The sequence below is a fragment of the Nerophis ophidion genome, linkage group LG04 (assembly GCF_033978795.1).
Source record: "Nerophis ophidion isolate RoL-2023_Sa linkage group LG04, RoL_Noph_v1.0, whole genome shotgun sequence".
Taxonomy (NCBI): domain Eukaryota; kingdom Metazoa; phylum Chordata; class Actinopteri; order Syngnathiformes; family Syngnathidae; genus Nerophis; species Nerophis ophidion.
Window position 1 is genome coordinate 22751015 of NC_084614.1, and position 20677 is coordinate 22771691.

Below are 20677 nucleotides of genomic sequence, written 5' to 3' on the forward strand. Positions count from 1 at the left end.
GACAAGTCTTCACCCCATCGCAGATATATATATATATATATATATATATATATATATATATATAAAAAAAAAAAAAAAATATATATATATATATATATATATATATATATATATCCATCCATATATATATATACATCCATTTATATATATATATATATATATATATATATATATCCATCCATCCATCCATCAATTTTCTACCGCTTATTCCCTTTGGGGTGGCGGGGGGCACTGGTGCCTATCTCAGCTACAATCGGGCGGAAGGCGGGTACACCCTGGACAATTCGCCATATATATATATATATATATACATACACACATGTATATATGTATATATATACACACACATATGTATATATGTATATAAACATTTTTGATATATTTATTTGATCTTAAATATACAATTCTGAATTTTTTTTTAAACTCAATATTTTGTGACTTTTTCTCATTAAATTATGCACAATTTCTTAAAAATGTACACCTTTACCCTCGAGATACTAGTCTCAAAAGTATTTAATTTAAAAAAAATACCCGACTGTACGCTTGTATCGTATAATTTGTGTAGCCTTAACACTCTTGCCTAATGTACATAGTTTCATGTATCGACACGTTTTCTCCTGGAAATATGCGTTTTAATGGCATGTTCGAAGTGCAGAAGATGTTTTTTCCCATAAGGCAGCAGTGTGTGGATGTGTGCAAAACTCTCTCTCTTTATCTCTTTTAAATACACACACACACACACAAACACACACACACATGCCTACACTTTGGCATGTGTGACAAATCAAATTCCAAAGCCAACTTTTCCAAGCTATCCTGATCATTTTTCGTCTTCACTCGGAAAGTTGCAGCAATCCAAAGTGTCTCTAAAGTCTTCCTCTAGTCTCTCCCCCCTCCTCTACGTCCCTCTTCCAGGTACACGCCCTTTGACTTGTCAGTGGGGAAAAAAAAAAAAGTTTTAAGGAAAGCAAAAATCACGGAAGAAGACTTTGCAGTCCTTCTAGTTTGGCAAGTGCGTGGACTCAAAAGCGGGAGTCGTTGCCGCGTAAAAGAAGACACACAAAGACACTTTTGTGCAATTTTCCAAGCTTGGTTTTACACGGTGAGTGTTTTTTTTTCTTATTCTTGCGTGGGAGGACAATCACTTTTTTTTTTTTTTTTGATGCTGCCACGTTTCGGAGTAGACGTCCCACTTTAAAATGTCGATGGACGCGTTTCATTTTGTTACTGCGGTGATGCGTTCAAATACCTTTTGAAACGATAGGAACTGGTGTAAAAATACACAAAAAAAGAGCTTATATCAAGTTATAGGCCCACAAGTAAAAGGTGTTTTGTTGACGTCGGCAGCGGTTCCAGATGATTCCTTCATGTGGACAAGATAGTTCAACCCCCGTTTTAATATTTCATGTCAGGATCACGTTCGCCCAATTTGGAAAGGCAACACTGCAATAAGTCCTTTAAGGGGAAACTCTAGTTGTAAAGCCATCAATGTTGCATCGGCTACAGTTGTCTTTTACGACAAATAAGGCGGATAAGTTGCCGCCAGGTGAGGCTGTGACGTAGAAAAGGTGATGCAATCCTTCGGCGGTTGAATAATTCATTTTCGGAATGGACAACTGTGTCATGTTTGTGTTGCGTTGTGTGTGTGTTTGTGTGTTTGTGTGTCTGCCCCAGGCTTGCATGCACGCTGAGGCTGCAGAGGGTGTGTCGCCTGCTTGCCTGTACGTGCAGTTTAGTGACAAACTAACACTTGGAATAAATATCAAGACCGACTCTTTTTTTTAGTGCATTAGTGCCGTTTTTCCTTGAATTGCCGCCGGGGGCGCTAATTAATTTAAAACAGGGGTCACCAACGCGGTGCCCGTGGGCACCAGGTAGCCCGTAAGGACCAGATGAGTAGCCCTCTGGCCTGTTCTAAAAATAGCTCAAAGAGCTGCACTTACCAGTGAGCTGCCTACATTTTTTACATGCTATTTATTTACTAGCAAGCTGGTCTCGCTTCGCTCGAAATTTTTAGTTCTAAGAGAGACAAAACTCAAATAGAATTTGAAAATCCAAGAAAATATTTTAAAGACTTGGTCTTCACTTGTTTCAATAAATTCATGTATTTTTTTACTTTGGTTCTTATAACTTTCAGAAAGACAATTTTACAGAAAAAATACAACCTTAAAAATTATTTTAGGATTTTTAGACACATATACCTTTTTACCTTTTAAATTCCTTCCTCTTCTTTCCTGACAATTTCAATCAATGTTCAAAAGAAAAAACTTTTTTTTTAAATTTAATTCTTCATTTTAGCTTCTGTTTTTACGACAAAGAATATTTGTGAAATATTTTTTCAAACTTATTATGATTAAAGTTCAAAAAAGTTATTCCGGCAAATCTAGAAAATCTATTGAATCAAATTTAAATCTTATTTCAAAGTCTTTTGAGTTTCTTTTAACATTTTTGTTCTTGAAAATCTAGAAGAAATAATGATTTGTCTTTGTTAGAAATATAGCTTGGTCCAATTTGTTATATATTCTAACAAAGTGCAGATTGGATTTTAACCTATTTGAAACATTTCATCAAAATTCTAAAATTAATATTAATTGGGGAAAAATTACTAATGATGTTCCATAAATTCTTTTTTAATTTTTTTCAAAAAGATTCGACTTAGCTTTTTTTGGTTAAATTTTGAATGTTAAAGAGTCGAAATGGAAGATAAACTATGTTTCAAAATTTCATTTTCATTTTTTTGGTGTTTTCTCCTCTTTTAAACCGTTCAATTAAGTGTTTTTTTAATCATTTATTCTCTACAAAAAACCTTCCGTAAAAGGAAAAAAAAAATGTCCGACGGAATGACAGACAGAAATATCCATGTTTTATATATATATATAGATTTATTTATTAAAGGTAAATTGAGCAAATTGGCTATTTCTGGGAATTTCTTTAAATGTGTATCAAACTGGTAGCCCTTCGCATTAATCAGTACCCAAGAAATAGCTCTTGGTTTCAAAGAGGTTGGTGACTCCTGATTTAAAACCTCTTCTCACTCCTGCGCTTACCAAAGGCATGCGGTAAAAGTAAGCATGCGCTAATTATTTTAAAACCTCTTCTCACTCCTGCGCTTACCAAAGGCATGCGGTAAAAGTAAGCATGCGCTAATTATTTTAAAACCTCTTCTCACTCCGGCACTTACCAAAGGTGTGCAGTAAAAATTTGAGTGTGATGTAAGCTTGGACCTTGAATCCTACTGAATAGCTCTTAATCTTCTTCCCTTTATGCCAGATGTCTCAAACATGCGGCCCGTGGGCCAATTGCGGTCTGCGAGACGTTATTTTGCGGCCCGCACCTTAATATGTACAGTAACTTAATGTCGGTGCGGCCCGCAAGTTTTATATGAATGACGCTTTATATCGTCATACTTTTATACCCTCCATTTTTCCGGGAAACTCCCAATTTTCAGTGCCCCTCCAAGGGTAAACATTCACCCTAATTTCACCCAAACAACAATATTAAGGGGGCACCGTGGAGGTACTGCCTTTAGCGTCCTCTACAACCTCTACTAACAGCGTTCCATCCCAGTCACATGTTGTATTTGGCTTCTGCAGACACTGTAAGTGACTACAAGACATACTTGATCAACAGCCATACAGGTCACACTGAGGGTGGCCGTACAAACAAGTTTAACACTGTTACAAATATCTGCCACACTTTGAACCCACACCAAACAAGAATGACAAACACATTTTGGGAGAACATTTGCACCGTAACACAACATAAACGCAACAGAACAAATACCCAGAATCCCATGCAGCCCTAACTCTTCCCGGCTACACTATACATCCCCGCCACCGGGGGCGGGGTAAGTTGCATGTTAGATTTTTTTAAGAAATCTCTTCTTGCGGCCCAGCCTCACCCAGTTTGTGCATCCACTGGCACCCAGGTAAATTGAGTTTGAGACCCCTGCTTTATGCAATTTCAAATTACCGGAATTGAAATCAGCCTCCTCCATTTTGAAAATGATGCTAAGGGAAGTGTCATGAGTTTGACCCGGCAGTAATTCAAGGCAGGCGCATACTATATGCCCGGCGGCAATTCAAGGAAATACCGTGTATTGTTTGCATCCAGTGCTTGTTTAAAGGAACACTAGTCGTCTGAGAGACTTTAAGGTATTTTTTTCTTTAAAAAAAAGAAAGCAAGACTTTAGTCTTGGATATAACCTTATTTTAAGAAATAATACTTTTTAAGTTTTGTTAAAATTTGTGATTTTTTTCTTCCAAAATATACCTGTTTTTTTTTGTCTTGAAACATATTTCTATTTGATCTTAACATATGAATTTGTTCTAAGAAATATCTGGGCGTTTTATGATTTTTTTTCCTTCAGTACATACAGTGGGGCAAAAAAGTATTTAGTCAGCCACCGATTGTGCAAGTTCTCCCACTTAAAATGATGACAGAGGTCTGTAATTTTCATCATAGGTACACTTCAACTGTGAGAGACAGAATGTGAAAAAAAAATTCCAGGAATTCACATTGTAGGAATTTTAAAGAAGTTATTTGTAAATTATGGTGGAAAATAAGTATTTGGTCAACCATTCAAAGCTCTCACTGATGGAAGGAGGTTTTGGCTCAAAATCTCACGATACATGGCCCCATTCATTCTTTCCTTAACACTGACACGACGAGTTGAGTTTATACCAAAAAGTTCTATTTCGGTTTCATCTGACCACATGACATTCTCCCAATCCTCTGCTGTATCATCCATGTATCCATTTTGGTATAAACTCAACTCGTTGTGTTTGGAGGAAGAAGAATACCGAGTTGCATCCCAAGAACACCGCACCTACTGTGAAGCATGGGGGTGGAAACATCAAGCTTTGGGGCTGTTTTTCTGCTAAGGGGACAGGACGATTGATCCGTGTTAAGGAAAGAATGAATGGGGCCATGTATCGTGAGATTTTGAATAGCTCTTAATCTTTTTCCCTTTATGCCAGATGTCTCAAACACGCGGCCCGTGGGCCAATTGCGGTCTGCGAAACATTCCAAAAATATACTTTCTTTTTTTTCTCTAGACTAATGTCTTTTTTCTTTCTAAAGTTAAAGTTAAAGTAACAATGATTGTCACACACACTAGGTGTGGTGAAATTTGTCCTCTGCATTTGACCCATCCCCTCGATCACCCCCTGGGAGGTGAGGGGAGCAGTGGGCAGCAGCAGTGCCGTGCCCGCAAATAATTTTTGGTGATTTAACCCCCAATTCCAACTCTTGATGCAGAGTAATAGATTACCTTTCTTAAAATATTTACTTCTTTCTAAATAATAAAAAAATAGTATACATATATGTATGATTTTATTTACAAAAAATGCAGTATTTTTTATCTGAGACTATGACTTTGTTGTAAGAAATATAGGGGCATTTTACGTTGTTTCTCTTTAACATATGATTTGATTAAAACAAATATGGTAACTTTTTAGTGTTTTTTCTTTAATAGACATGATTGTTTTTAAATCTAAAATTGTGGGCGGGATTGTACAACATATGTTCCAAATATATGCCAGTTTTGCCCCCCGGACTAAATGTCTTTCTTTATTTAAGTTTTCATAAAAATATAGATCTTCTATCTCTAAAATATGTTAAGTGTGTTATCATTTTTTTGATAGATATAATTTTTTAAATCGAAAAAAATTCAAGACTGTACAACTTCTGTTCCAAAAATATTCTTTCGTTTTTCCCCTAGAATTAAATGTCTTTCTTTTTTCAAAAATATATAACTTTTCTTAAAAACTATACTTATTTTTCAAAAATCTGTTAGTTGTTTTTTGGGTGTGTTTTTTTAGTATAATATGAATGATTTTTATCCTTTGAAAACACTTTTATTTTATTTCCAAAAATGTTTATTATTTTATCTTAAACCATGACTTTGTTCTAAGAAATATAGGGGCATTTTATGTTTATTTTTTTTTCCTTTAACATAGTTGATTAGTTGTTTGTTTTTAAATCAAACATTATTGGGGGAATATGCAAAAATATTCCAAATATATGCAGGTTTTCTCTCCAAAATAAATGCCTTTCTTTATTTGAGCTTTCATAAAAAATATACAACTTATTTCTCTAAAATATGTTAGTTGTGTTTTAATCATATATATATATATATATATATATATATATATATATATATATATATATATATATGTATGTATATATATGTATATATATACATATATATGTATGTATATATATATATGTATGTATATATATATGTATATATATACATATATATGTATATATATATATATATATTATATATATATATTTTTTTTTTTTCTCGAAAATATATTTTGTTTTATTTACAAAATCTTAAATTTTACACCCAAAAAAAATCTAAAAAATGTGGTGACTTTTAAGTTTGTTTTCCGGATTTTTTTTTAATTAATATACTGAAGTCGTTTTTAATAACATACAACTTATTTTACGAAGAATACAGATCATGAGTCTCTGAAGTAGTTTAAAGTTTCCTTTTTTGCTCAAAAGTATGTTTCTTTTTTTCAAAAAAATTTGACACTTAAAATAAATAAAATGAAATACATTTTTAAAATAACTCCAAAAAAAATCACTTAATACATGATTTTTTTCCTCACCAAATATTTTGACTTTTATCCTGAAGCAGGGAACTTAAAAGCCTGAAAATACTTTATTGTAGATTTTTTTTTCTTTTTTTCCCCTCCAAAATGGGAATCACACTTGCATTCTCTAGAAAACGAATAAACATAATTAAATAAAATTTTCCAAAAAATAAGTTTGTTCTTGCAAGTTTATGTTTTTTGTTATTTTTTACAAAAAAACATGCTTTTCTATCAAAAAAGTCAAACTTGTGCGAGGCAGGGTCACCCAGTTTTTAAATCTAAAATTGTGGGGGAGATTATACAACGTATGTTCCAAATATATGCCAGTTTTGCCCCCCAGACTAAATGTCTTTCTTTATTTGAGTTTTCATAAAAATATTCATCTTCTATCTCTAAAATATGTTAAGTTTGTTTTCATTTTTTTGATGTATATGATTTTTTTAAATCGAAAACATTTTAAGACTGTACAACTTCTCTTCCAAAAATATTATTTTGTTTTTCCACAAGAATTAAATGTCTTTCTTTTTTCAAAAATATATGACTTTTCTTAAAAACTATACTTATTTTTCAAAAATCTGTTAGTGGTTTTTTTGTGCGTATTTTTTTAGTATAATATGTATATTCTTTGAAAATACGTTTATTTTATTTCCAAAAATGTTTATTTTTTTATCTTAAACCATGACTTTGTTCTAAGAAATCTAGGGGCATTTTATGTTCTTCTTTCCTTTAACATAGTTGATTTTTTGTTGTTCTTTAATATATGTGATTGTTTTTAAATTAAACATTATTGGGGGAATATACAACAATGTTCCAAATATATGCAGGTGTTTTCTCCAAAATAAATGCCTTTCTTTATTTGAGTTTTCATAAAAAATATACAACTTGTTTCTCTAAAATATGTTAGTTATGTTTTAATTATATATATATATATATATATATATATATATATATATATATATATATATATATATATATATATATAATTTTATTTATTTATTTTTTCTCGAAAATATATTTTGTTTTATTTACAAAATCTTAAATTAAAAAATAAAAACAAAATCTAAAAAATATGGTGGCTTTTAAGTTTTCTTCTTCCGGATTTTTTGGGGTAAATATACTGAAGTTGTTTTTTAATAATATACAACTTATTTTACGAAGAATAGAGATCATGAGTCTCTGAAGTAGTTTAAAGTTTCCTTTTTTTCTCAAAAGTATGCTTCTTTTTTTCACAAAAAATATGACACTTAAAATAAAATAAAATACATTTTGAAAATAACTCCAAAAAAATCACTTAATACATGATTTTTTTTCCTCACCAAATATTTTGACTTTTATCTTGAAGCAGAGAACTTAGAAGCCTGAAAATACTTTTTTTATTTTTTTCCCCTCCAAAATGGGGATCACACTTTTATTCTCTAGAATACGAATACACATTATAAAATAAAGTTTTCCAAAAAATAAGTTTGTTCTTGCAAGTTTATGTTTTAATGCTTTTCTATCAAAAAAGTCAAACGTGTGTGCAAAGCAGGGGCACCCAGTTGAATCCGAAGAAGAAGAAGAAGCTAAAAGTCGATTGTGTTTAGTCAGTTGTACGTGTCGGTTCCTTTTTGGAGCAAAGTCGAAAAGAGTTGGCGGAGCACTGGGCTGTAAATTCCTGCCCAAGTGAGTTCCACAGACAGGCTGCTGTGAATGGAATTCCTGCGAGGATATGTCACCCACATGCCTGTATAGATGGAGCTCTGCATCTCTTTAATGCAGCTCTATGCCTGGGCATTAATGCATTATTACACAAACCAATGAAGAAAGCCCTGCTCTTTGTTGTGTTAAGTGCTGCAACAAAAGAGAGAGTGGAGAGAAGAAGAATAATAATAAGAAGAAGAGCAGACATGAGTAATTTGAAGCAACCCACCCACCCTCCTCCCCCTCCTTCATCAGATCAGATGACCTATCAAAGATCACCTCGGGCTTTTGTCATCACGCTGCTCGTCATCATCATCACCTGGAAGGAAAATGATCTGCTTCTTTTTCCACCGCCTGCATGAACGTGATCCATCTATTCCATGTGTTCCTAGAGAGCGGGGTCATGGAGGAAGCCATTCAGACGGTGGTCAAGGTCTTCCTGAAGTCCGGCAAAGGGAAGGACAGTCTCGGCAAGAAAGACTTCCAGAGTCTGGTCAAGAGCCAACTCAGCAACATCCTGTTGGTTAGGAAACTTGCTTTTATTCTCTCTTCCTCACATAGAACTCTATAAGAACCCCTGTAAATGAAAGTAACAAAAATACATTAAAATGACTGGAATATGCCTGGAGAAAGTAACAATAGTATGTTATAATAACCCCTGTATATGCAGAGACAAAAAGTGACAAAGATACATTATAATTACTCATTTAAATGGAGAAAGTAACACAGATACATTATACTAACTCCTTAAAATGGAGAGAATAACACAAATACTATATAATAACTCATTTAAATGGAAAAAGTAACAAAAATACATTATATCAACTTCTTTAGATAGAGAAAGGGACCCAAATGCATTATAATAACTCAATTTAATGGAGAAAGTAACAAAAATACATTATATTAACTCCTTTAAATGGAGAAAGTAACACAAGTACATTATACTTACTCCTTTTAATGGAGAAAGTAACAAAAATACATTATACTAACTCCTTTAAATGGAGAAAGTAGAAATAGTACATTATAAAAACTCATTTAAATGAACAAAGTAACAAAAATACATTATAATAACTCCTTTAAATGGAGAAAGTAGCAAAATTACATTATACTAACTCCTTTAAATGGAGAAAGTAGAAATAGTACATTATAAGAGCTCATTTAAATGAACACAGTAACAAAAATACATTATACTAACTCCTTTAAATGGAGAGAGTAACACAAATACATTATAATTTCTCTTTTAAATGGAAAAAGTAACACAAATACTTTATAATAACTCTATTTAAAGGAGAAAGTAGCAAAAATACATTATATTAACTCCTTTAAATGGAGAAAGTTACAGAAGTACATTATACTTACTCCTTTTTAATGGAGAAAGTAACTAAAATACATTACACTAACTCTTTTAAATGGAGAAAGTAGCAAATCTACATTATAATAATTCCTTTAAATGTAGAAAGTAACAAAAATACATTATACTAAATCCTTTAAATGGAGAAAGTAGAAACAGTACATTATAAGAACTCGTTTAAACGAACAAAATAACAAAAATACATTATAATAACTTATTTAAATGGAGAAAGTAACAACAATACATTATACTAACTCCTTTTAATGAAGTAAATGACACAAATATATTATAATAACTCTTTTAAATGGAAAAAGTAACACAAATACGTTATAATAACTCTTATTTAATGGAGAAAATAACACAAATACATTATATTAACTCCTTTTAATGGAGAAAGTAACAAAAATACATTATACTAAATCCTTTAAATGGAGAAAGTAGAAATAGTACATAATGACAACTCATTTAAATGAACAAAGTAACAAAAATACATTATAATAACTTATTTAAATGGAGAAAGTAACAAAAATGCATTATATTAACTCATTTGAATGGAGAGAGTAACAAAAATACATTATGATAACTCTTTTAAATTGAAAACGTAACACAAATACGTTATAATAACTATATTTAATGGAGAAAGTAACAAAAATACATTATACTAAATCCTTTAAACGGAGAAAGTAACACAAGTACATTTTACTAACTGCTTTAAATGGAGAAAGTAACACAAGTACATTATACTAATTCCTTTAAATGGAGAAAATAACAAAATTACATTATACTTACTCCTTTAAATGGAGAAAGTAACAGAAGTACATTATACTAACTCCTTTAAATGGAGAAAGTAGCAAAATTACATTACAATAACTCATTTAAATGGAGAAAGTAACAAAAGTACATTATACTAACTCCTTTAAATAGAGAAAGTAACAAAAGTACATTATACTAACTCCTTTAAATGGAGAAAGTAACAAAAGTACATTAAACTTACTCCTTTAAATGCGGAAAGTAGCAAAAATACATTATACTAATTCCTTGAAATGGAGAAAGTAACACAAATACATTATACTAATTCCTTTAAATGGAGAAAGTAGCGAAATTACATTATGATAACTCCTTTAAAATGAGAAAATAGCAAAATTACATTATGATAACTCCTTTAAATGGAGAAAGTAACAACAATATAATATACTAAATCCTTTAAATGGAGAAAGTATAAACAGTTCATTATAAGAACTCATTTAAATGAACAAAGTAACAAAAATACATTATAATAACTTATTTAAATATAGAAAGTAACAAAAATACATTATATTACCTCCTTTAAATGGAGAAAGTAGCAAAATTACATTATGATAACTCCTTTAAATGGAGAAAGTAACAACAATATAATATACTAAATCCTTTAAATGGAGAAAGTAGAAACAGTTCATTATAAGAACTCATTTAAATAAACAAAATAACAAAAATACATTATAATAACTTATTTAAATAGAGAAAGTAACAAAAATACATTATACTAACTCCTTTAAACGGAGAAAGTAGCGAAATTACATTTAAAACGAGAAAGTAGCAAAATTACATTATGGTAACTCCTGTAAATGGAGAAAGTAACAACAATATAATATACTAAATCCTTTAAATTGAGAAAGTAGAAACAGTTCATTATAAGAACTCATTTAAATAAACAAAGTAACAAAAATACATTATAATAACTTATTTAAATAGAGAAAGTAACAAAAATACATTATACTAACTCCTTTAAATGGAGAAAGTAGCAAAAATACATTATACTAACTCCTTTAAATGGAGAAAGTAGCAAACATACATTATACTAACTCCTTTAAATGGAGAAAGTAACAAAAGTACATTAAACTAACTCCCTCAAATGGAGAAAGTAGAAACAGTACATTATAAGAAGTCATTTAAATGAAGAAAGTAACAAAAATACATTATAAAAACTTATTTAAATGGAGAAAGTAAAAAAAGTACATTATACTAACTCCTTTAAATGGAGAAAGTAAAAACAGTACATTATAAGAAGTCATTCAAATGAAGAAAGTAACAAAAATACATTATAAAAACTTATTTAAATGGAGAAAGTAACAAATATACATTGTAATAACTCATTTAAATGGAGAAAGTAACAAAAGTACATTGTACTAACTCCTTGAAATGGAGAAAGTAACAAAAATACATTATACTAACTCCTTTAAATGGAGAAAGTAACAAAACTACATTATACTAATCCTTTAAATGGAGAAAGTAGCAAAATTACATTATACTAAATCCTTTAAATGGAGAAAGTAGAAACAGTACATTATAAGACCTCATTTAAATGAACAACGTAACAAAAATATATTATAATAACTTATTTAAATGGTGAAAGTAACAAAAGTACATTATACTAACTCCTTTAAATGGAGAAAGTAGCAAAAATACATTATACTAACTCCTTTAAATGGAGAAAGTAACAAAAGTACATTAAACTAACTCCCTCAAATGGAGAAAGTAGAAACAGTACATTATAAGAAGACATTTAAATGAAGAAAGTAACAAAAATACATTATAAAAACTTATTTAAATGGAGAAAGTAAAAAAAGTACATTATACTAACTCCTTTAAATGGAGAAAGTAAAAACAGTACATTATAAAAAGTCATTCAAATGAAGAAAGTAACAAAAATACATTATAAAAACTTATTTAAATGGAGAAAGTAACAAATGTACATTGTAATAACTCATTTAAATGGAGAAAGTAACAAAAGTACATTGTACTAACTCCTTGAAATGGAGAAAGTAACAAAAATACATTATACTAACTCCTTTAAATGGAGAAAGTAACAAAAGTACATTATACTAATCCTTTAAATGGAGAAAGTAGCAAAATTACATTATGATAACTCCTTTAAATGGAGAAAGTAACAAAAATACATTATACTAAATCCTTTAAATGGAGAAAGTAGAAACAGTACATTATAAGAACTCATTTAAATGAACAAAGTAACAAAATATATTATAATAACTTATTTAAATGGTGAAAGTAACAAAAGTACATTATACTAACTCCTTTAAATGGAGAAAGTGACAAAAGTACATTATAATAACTCCTTTAAATGGAGAAAGTAACAACATTTTATTATAAGAAATCATTTAAATGGAGAAAGTAACAAAAATACATTAGAATAATAGTGCATCTGGAAAGTATTTACTATTTTTTGTTGTTATGTTACAGCCTTATTCCAAAATGGAATAGACATTTTTTTTGTCCTTAAAATTCTAATAATGACAATGTAAAAAAAAAGTTGAGTTTCCTGTGTAATTTTACTAGTTTATCAAAACTTTAAAAAAAAAAAAAACATGTTCTTAGTTATTCACAGCCTTTGCTCAATAATTTGTTGACGCACATTTGGCAGCAAATTATAGTCTTAAGTCCTTATGAATATGATGCCACAAGCTTGGCACACCTATCTTTGGGCAGTTTCGCCCATTCCTTTTTGCAGCACCTTTCAAACTCCATCAGCTTGGATAGGAAGCGATGGTTTTTCATCCAGGACGTCTCTGTACTTTGCTGCATTCATGTTAGTCTAGTCAGGGAGGTGACCAATAATCCGATTGAACCCTTTGGGCTGAATACCAGGCGTCATGTTTGAAGGAAACCAGGTGTCGCTCATCACCAGGCCAATACCATCCCTACATTGAAGTATGGTGGTGGCAGCATCATGCTGTGGGGATGCTTGTCAGCAACATGAACTGGGAGACTAGTCAAAACAGACTTAAATAAGGATAATAATAATATATAATAATAATAGAGGGAAAGATGAATGCAGCAATGCACAGAGACATCCTGGGTGAAAACTGTCACGGAGTGGTGGTGACGAACCCCAAGATGCAGAGATGACAGGCTTGGTTTTAATGTTAAAAAAAAAAAGGCAAGGAAAACACAAACCAGGAAACAGTAAACAGGGATAGGAGTCAGGATGCATGGAACAGCTCACAGCATACAAAAAAGGCAGTCCACAGCATACAGCAAACAATACTCCAGCACTGACAGGAGGGCAAGGCAGGTTTAAATAATGCCTCTGATTAGTGCTTGGGCAGCAGGTGATTGGGCGAACACTAATCAGAGACAGGTGGAAATATTAAGTAGCCATTGTAACTAAAACAAACAAGGGTGCACAAAAAAACAGGAACCGAAGGAGTCTTAGACAGAAAAATAACAAAAAACCTGATCCAGACCACAGATCATGACAAAAACCAACGCTTCTCATCCAACCTGATGGAGCTTGAGAGGTGCTGCAAAGAGGAATGGACAAAGACTTGAGGTTGTTTTTTCTGCCAAAGGTGCATCCACAAAGTATTGAGTAAAGAGTCCGAATACATATGTTTTTTTGTTTTTGTTTTACAAATCCCGTTTCCATATGAGTTGGGAAATTGTGTTAGATGTAAATATAAACAGAATACAATGATTTGCAAATAATTTTCAACCCATAGTCAGTTGAATATGCTACAAAGACAACATATTTGATATTTTTTTAAATCATTATGTTTAGAATTTGATGCCAACAACACGTGACAAAGAAGTTGGGAAAGGCGGCAATAAATACTGATAAAGTTGAGGAATGCTCATCAAACACTTATATTGAACATCCCACAGGTGTGCAGGCTGATTGAGAACAGTTGGGTGCCATGATTGGGAATAAAAGCAGCTTCCATGAAATGTTAAGTAATTCACAAACAAGGATGGGGCGAGGGTCACCACTTTGTAAGCAAATTGTTGAACAATTTGAGAACAACATTTCTCAACGAGCTATTGCAAGGAGTTGAGGGGTTTTACCATCTACAGTCCATAAAATCATCAAAAAGTTCAGAGAATCTGGAGAAATCACTGCACATAAGCGATGATATTACGGGCGTTTGATCCCTCAGGTAGTACTGCGTCAAAAACCGACATCAGTGTGTAAAGGATATCACCACATGGGCTCAGGAACACTTCATAAAACCACTGTCAGTAACTCCAGTTGGTTGCTACATCTGTAAGTGCAAGTTAAAACTCTACTATGCCAAGCCAAACCCATTTATCAACAATATCCTGAAACGCCGCCGGCTTGGCTGGGCCCGAGCTCACCTAAGATGGACTGATGCAAAGTGGAAAGGTGTTCTGTGGTCTGATGAGTCCACAATTCAAATTATATTTGGAAACAGAGGACGTGGTGTCCTCCGGAACAAAGAGGAAAATAACCATTCTGATTGTTATAGGCGCAAAGTTCAAAAGCCAGCATCTGTGATGGTATGGGGGTGTATTAGTGCCCAAGGCATGGGTAACTTACACATCTGTGAAGGCACCATTAATGCTGAAATGTCCATACAGGTTTTGGAGCAACATATGTTGTCATCCAAGCAACGCTATCATGGACGCCCCTGCTTATTTCAGCAAGACAAGTGTTAAAAACAGTGTGGTTTCCTAGTAAAAGAGTACGGGTACTTTCCTGGCCCGCCTGCAGTCCAGACCTGTCTCCCATCGAAAATGTGTGGCGCATTATGAAGCGTAAAATACGACAGCAGAGACCCCGGACTTTTGAACGACTGAAGCTTTACATCAGGGATCACCAACCTTTTTGAAACCAAGAGCTACTTCTTGGGTACTGATTAATGCGAAGGGCTACCAGTTTGATACACACTTAAATAAATTGCCAGAAATAGCCAATTTGCTCAATTAACCTTTAATAAATAAATCTATATCAATAAAAAAATGGGTATATCTGTCTGTCATTCCATCGTACATTTTTTTTCCTTTTATGGAAGGTTTTTTGTAGAGAATAAATGATGAAAAAAACACTTAATTGAACGGTTTAAAAAAAGAGAAAACAGGAAAAAAAAGAAAATTAAATTTTGAAACATAGTTTATCTTCAATTTTGACTCTTTAAAATTCAAAATTCAACTGAAAAAAATGAAGAGAAAAGCTAGCTAATTTGAATCTTTTTGAAAAAATTAAAACAATTATTTAGTAATTAGTAATTTTCCCTGATTAAGGTTAATTTTAGAATTTTGATGACATGTTTTAAATAGGTTAAAATCCAATCTGCACTTTGTTAGAATACATAACAAATTGGACCAAGCTATATTTCTAACAAAGACAAATCATTATTTCTTCTAGATTTTCCAGAACAAAAATTTTAAAAGAAATTCAAAAGACTTTGAAATAAGATTCTAATTTGATTCTACAGATTTTCTAGATTTGCCAGATTATTTTTTTTTAATTTTATTCATAATAAGTTTGAAGAAATATTTCACGAATATTCTTCTTTGAAAAAACAGAAACTAAAATGAAGAATTTAATTAAAATGTATTTATTATTCTTTACAATAAAAACATTAATTTACTTGAACATTGATTTAAAAAGTCAGGAAAGGTAAAAAGGTATGTGTTTAAAAATCCTAAAATATTTTTTAAGGTTGTATTTTTTCTCTATAATTGTCTTTCTGTAAGTTATACGACGCAAAGTAAAAAAATAAATGAATTTATTCAAACAAGTGACGACCAAGTCTTTAAAATATTTTCTTGGATTTTCAAATTCTATTTGAGTTTTGTCTCGCTTAGAATTAAAAATGTCGAGCAAAGCGAGACCAGCTTGCTAGTAAATAAATAAAATTTAAAAAATAGACGCAGCTCACTGGTAAGTGCTGCTATTTGAGCTATTTTTAGAACAGGCCAGCGGGCGACTCATCTGGTCCTTACGGGCTACCTGTGCGTTGGTGACCCCTGCTCTACATAAAACAAGAATGGTAAAGAATTCCACTTTCAAAGCTTCAACAATTAGTCTCCTTAGTTCCCAAACGTTTATTGAGTGTTGTTAAAAGAAAAGGTGATGTAACACAGTGGTGAACATGCCCTTTCCCAACTACTTTGGCACGTGTTGCTGCCATGAAATTCTAAGTTAATTATTATTTGCAAAAAAAAAATTAAGTTTATGAGTTTGAACATCAAATATGTTGTCTTTGTAGTGCATTCAACTGAATATGGGTTGAAAAGGATTCGCAAATCATTGTATTCCGTTTATATTTACATCTAACACAATTTCCCAACTCATATGGAAACGGGGTTTGTATTATTTGTAATAAATTTGCAAAAATTAAAAATACAAGTTTTCACATTGTCATCATTAACACTTTTCAGAATAATTTTTCGACAGGAAATGATGTAAATAATCAGTTCCAGAGTTAAAGCAAATGTGGAAACATTTCCAACTAAACTTTGACTTGATTGCATGATGAACTCTGGTGTGCGGGTCGACCTTTGCCCGCAGGACACCGACAGCAAGGAGGCCATCAACAACATGGGCCAGGGCCTGGATGCCAACCAGGACGGCAAGGTGGGCTTTGAGGAGTACCTGAATCTGGTGGGCTTCCTGGCCAAGTCCCTCAGCGAGCAGCGGAGTCGTGCCAAGGACCAGCCCGCCCAGAACGCGGCGGTGCAAAGCTCGCCCGAGGGAGAAACCAAGGTGGCGGTGAAAGCGGAAGCCAACGGCGACGGCAACCTGGACGCCAAGGCAGACGGGAAGGTGGAGGTGAAGATGGAAGCCAAGGTGGAGGAGGCCGAGAAGAAGGTGGCGCCCGAAGAGGAGAAACCTGCAGCGGCGGTGGCGGAGGTGGCGGATGCGGGGGTGACAGTGAACGTGTCATCGAGCGCCGCTAAGGTGGAGGTGGGAGGTCTAGAGGAGACAAAAAAGGTGGAGGAAGTGGTGGAGAAGATGCCTGAAGATGCCCCGGAGGAGGCTGAGAAGAAAACAGAGGACTCATAAGGGACAATCCATCCGTCCATTGATTATGATCACACTAATTCTCCCGTCCAAGGCAAAACCTAGCAACTCCCTTCTAGCTGATTTTGAGGAAACAAAGGAAAACCAATCGATCTTGATGCTGTCTTACAAAGATCTACAAAGTCGTCAAACGTAGAGATGCTTTCTTGAGCTTTCGTTTTCTTGCCGATTGAGCCATGGATTGAATCTGCTCTCATGAACGTGTGCCCTTTCTCCAGATATTTTATCACAATCTCGGGTGGGCCCCGTTCTGCGTTTGCACATTGGGCAAGAGCCGTGTACAGCGTCCAGTTTTTATTTTGACCTCCACAGTTATCTGCCCAAAAGAGTACACAAGGGGAAGAATCAAGAACAATACATTTAATGAAGGTGCTTGCAACGTCCTGGGCCAATCTTCCAAATATCCCCTCGTGCCATAATATCACATAATTAGGTTGACCGTCGGCCCCCATTCGTGCAAATGTCTCATTAAAGACAATAAGGCGACTGACAAAGAAGCTCCGATTGGTCCCTCGAGATACTAGGTTTTTCTGTTGTATCTACGCGGTTATGTGGTAGTTGCTAGGTCCTGCCATGCAAATTACAATATCGCATACAGTAATGTAAAGCATATCACCTGGGAACTCCCAAAATATTATCAGCTCAGTTTTGAGCAAAATTGAGTTACTGGGTTTTGCCTTTGGACGGGAGAATTATACACACACACACACACACACACACACGCACACACACACACACACACACACACACACACACACACACATACACTAATAATAATAAGATGCGGTGAGCTACTAGAGGATGTTGTACAACCACTACGAACCCAGCTGTGCAGAAAGTCCACTAAACAAGCTTCCTCTACCACTATAGCCTTAACCTTATATGGTCATGTAACATCCTGTGAATGCAAACCCTGACCCCGCCCCCTTCTGTCGCTATGCACACAAACTCATTCACACCCTTTAAAGCAGTGTTTTTCAACCTAGGCAGATTTTTGTCATAAAAAAAAATCCATAGGCACGCCACCAGCAGAAAACGTTAACAACTGTACTTTGTGTTAGCAAGCAAGGCTATCTACGTTGTTGCTATCCTTCTTTGTGTGGACATTGTTGATTGTTGTGTCACGTACGGATGTACTTTGTGGACGCCGTAAGTTTTTGCTGTCGTCCAGCATTCTGTCTGATTACTTTGTAGCCAGTTCGGTTTGACTTTCGTTTTGCATAGCGTTTTCCTTTCCCTTTCGTTCATTTTGGGTTTAAGCATTAAATACCTTTTTTACCTTCACACTGCCTCCTACTGTGATCTGCATATCGGGATTGATTGATTTGGACTTTTAATAGTAGATTGCACAGTACAGTACATATTCCGTACAATTGACCACTAAATGGTAACACCTGAATACGTTTTTCACGTTCACAACAAACCCTCCTTGTCTCACCCGACACATTCCGACTTTTACAAAGCAATGCTGCCAACTCCTGACATGGAATATTACGTGGTTACCCTGTCGAGTTTTACACGGCACATTATTGGCAGATTATAATTATTGATTTGCAAAAAATATTTTTGGCATAAATTAGGTGAAGTTGCATAATTTCCCACGGCACACCAGACAATATCTCACGGCACGCTAGTGTGCCGCGGCACAGTGGTTGAAAAACGCTGCTTTAGAGAATGATTTAGCTTTACCTTAGCATCCCTTGTTTAAATCCGCTTTTGTTGTGTTTAACGTTGAACTATTCCTTCAGTGCCACCTTCATCTTTACCTTTATTAGCCTCCTGATACCTTCATGGGTCCAAGCAGTCGTTTCATAGCATTATTTTTAGAATTCCCTCAGAAAAATGTATGACTTCATTTACAAAATTATACAGTTGTTATAATAACTTTTTTCTCCTAAAAGGATGATTTATTGCCTCAAAAGTACTGTATGTGTTATTACTACATTTCTACAACGTGTTTGCTTTTTTACATATACACTTTTTCCCCCCCAAAAATATATACTTTTTTTTAACTCGAAATTCTCACACATTGTGACTTTTTTGTCAAAGAAATGTCTTTTTACTTTATTCTTGAAATTATACAGCTCTTTTAACTAGATTCATTCTCAAAAACTATATATATATATATTTATGATTTTATTTTATATATTTTAGTTTTTGGTAAAATAAAATATATGATTTATGTTTGATGTATAAGCCTTATATATATATATATATATATACTGTATATATATATATATATATATATATATATATATATATATATATATATATATATATATATATATATATATATATATATACTGTATATATATATATATATACTGTATATGGATATATATACTGTATATGGATACACATATATACATATGCATATATATATATATACATACATACATATATATACATGCATATATATATATGTGTGTGTATATATATATATATATATGTGTGTATATATATATATGTGTGTATGTATATATATATATATATATATATATATATATATATATATATATATATATATATATATATATACTGTATATGGATACATATAGAAACATATACATATGCATATATATATATATATATATATATATATATATATATATATACATACACACATGTGTATATATATATAAATGTATATATATAAAATCATTTTATTTTATTCTTGAAAATAGTAAATATTTTCAACAAAATAACTTTTTTCCCTTAACAATACACAACTTTATGGAATATACAATACCCTTTAAATTCAGCAATATAACTTTTTTTGCTCAAAAATACACCGCTTCATTCTTGAAAACACCATTTTTTTCAGCAGTAAAACTTTTTCGCCCAAAAGTACATAATTTTCTTCTCAAAAATACACTACATTTAAAAAAAATAAATGTAACTTGTTTGCAAATGTGTGTACTTTTTGGAGGTTTAGACCTCCTCAAAACGAGGCCAAAATGTAGTCATTTTAAGGATTGTAACCTTTTAAACGCATGTTTAATTATTTGAAAGACTTAATTGAAAAAGTACTTTCCATATAACAAATTCTAATGAAAAATTATGGTCTGAAATTTGTCAAAGATCAGCAACAACTTTGGTAAGATGTTTTATAGAGTGTCAAAAAATGAGGCCCCTTTTTGGCAACTTTGTGGCAAAACTGTCAACAACTGCTTTTTTTTAAGTCATCACACATTTATATCAAAATATTTGTTTTAA

General features: G+C 32.6%; 1 protein-coding gene across 1 annotated transcript; it reads left to right on the top strand.

The window, feature by feature from the left end:
- Nucleotides 1-800: 800 nt before the first annotated feature.
- Nucleotides 801-18745, top strand: s100u (S100 calcium binding protein U). The gene is made up of 3 exons (XM_061897447.1): nucleotides 801-1102; nucleotides 8681-8811; nucleotides 16949-18745. The coding sequence occupies exons 2-3, from the start codon at nucleotides 8692-8694 to the stop codon at nucleotides 17441-17443; spliced, it is 615 nt and encodes a 204-aa protein (XP_061753431.1). The 5' UTR covers nucleotides 801-1102; nucleotides 8681-8691; the 3' UTR covers nucleotides 17444-18745.
- The last annotated feature ends 1932 nt before the right edge of the window (nucleotides 18746-20677 follow it).

Excerpts from the sequence above, each read along its gene's own strand:
- s100u (XM_061897447.1), top strand. The coding sequence starts at position 8,692 with ATGGAGGAAGCCATTCAGACGGTGGTCAAGGTCTTCCTGAAGTCCGGC. Across the intron at positions 8,812-16,948 it reads AACTCAGCAACATCCTGTTG|GACACCGACAGCAAGGAGGC; the intron begins GTTAGGAAACTT and ends CTTTGCCCGCAG.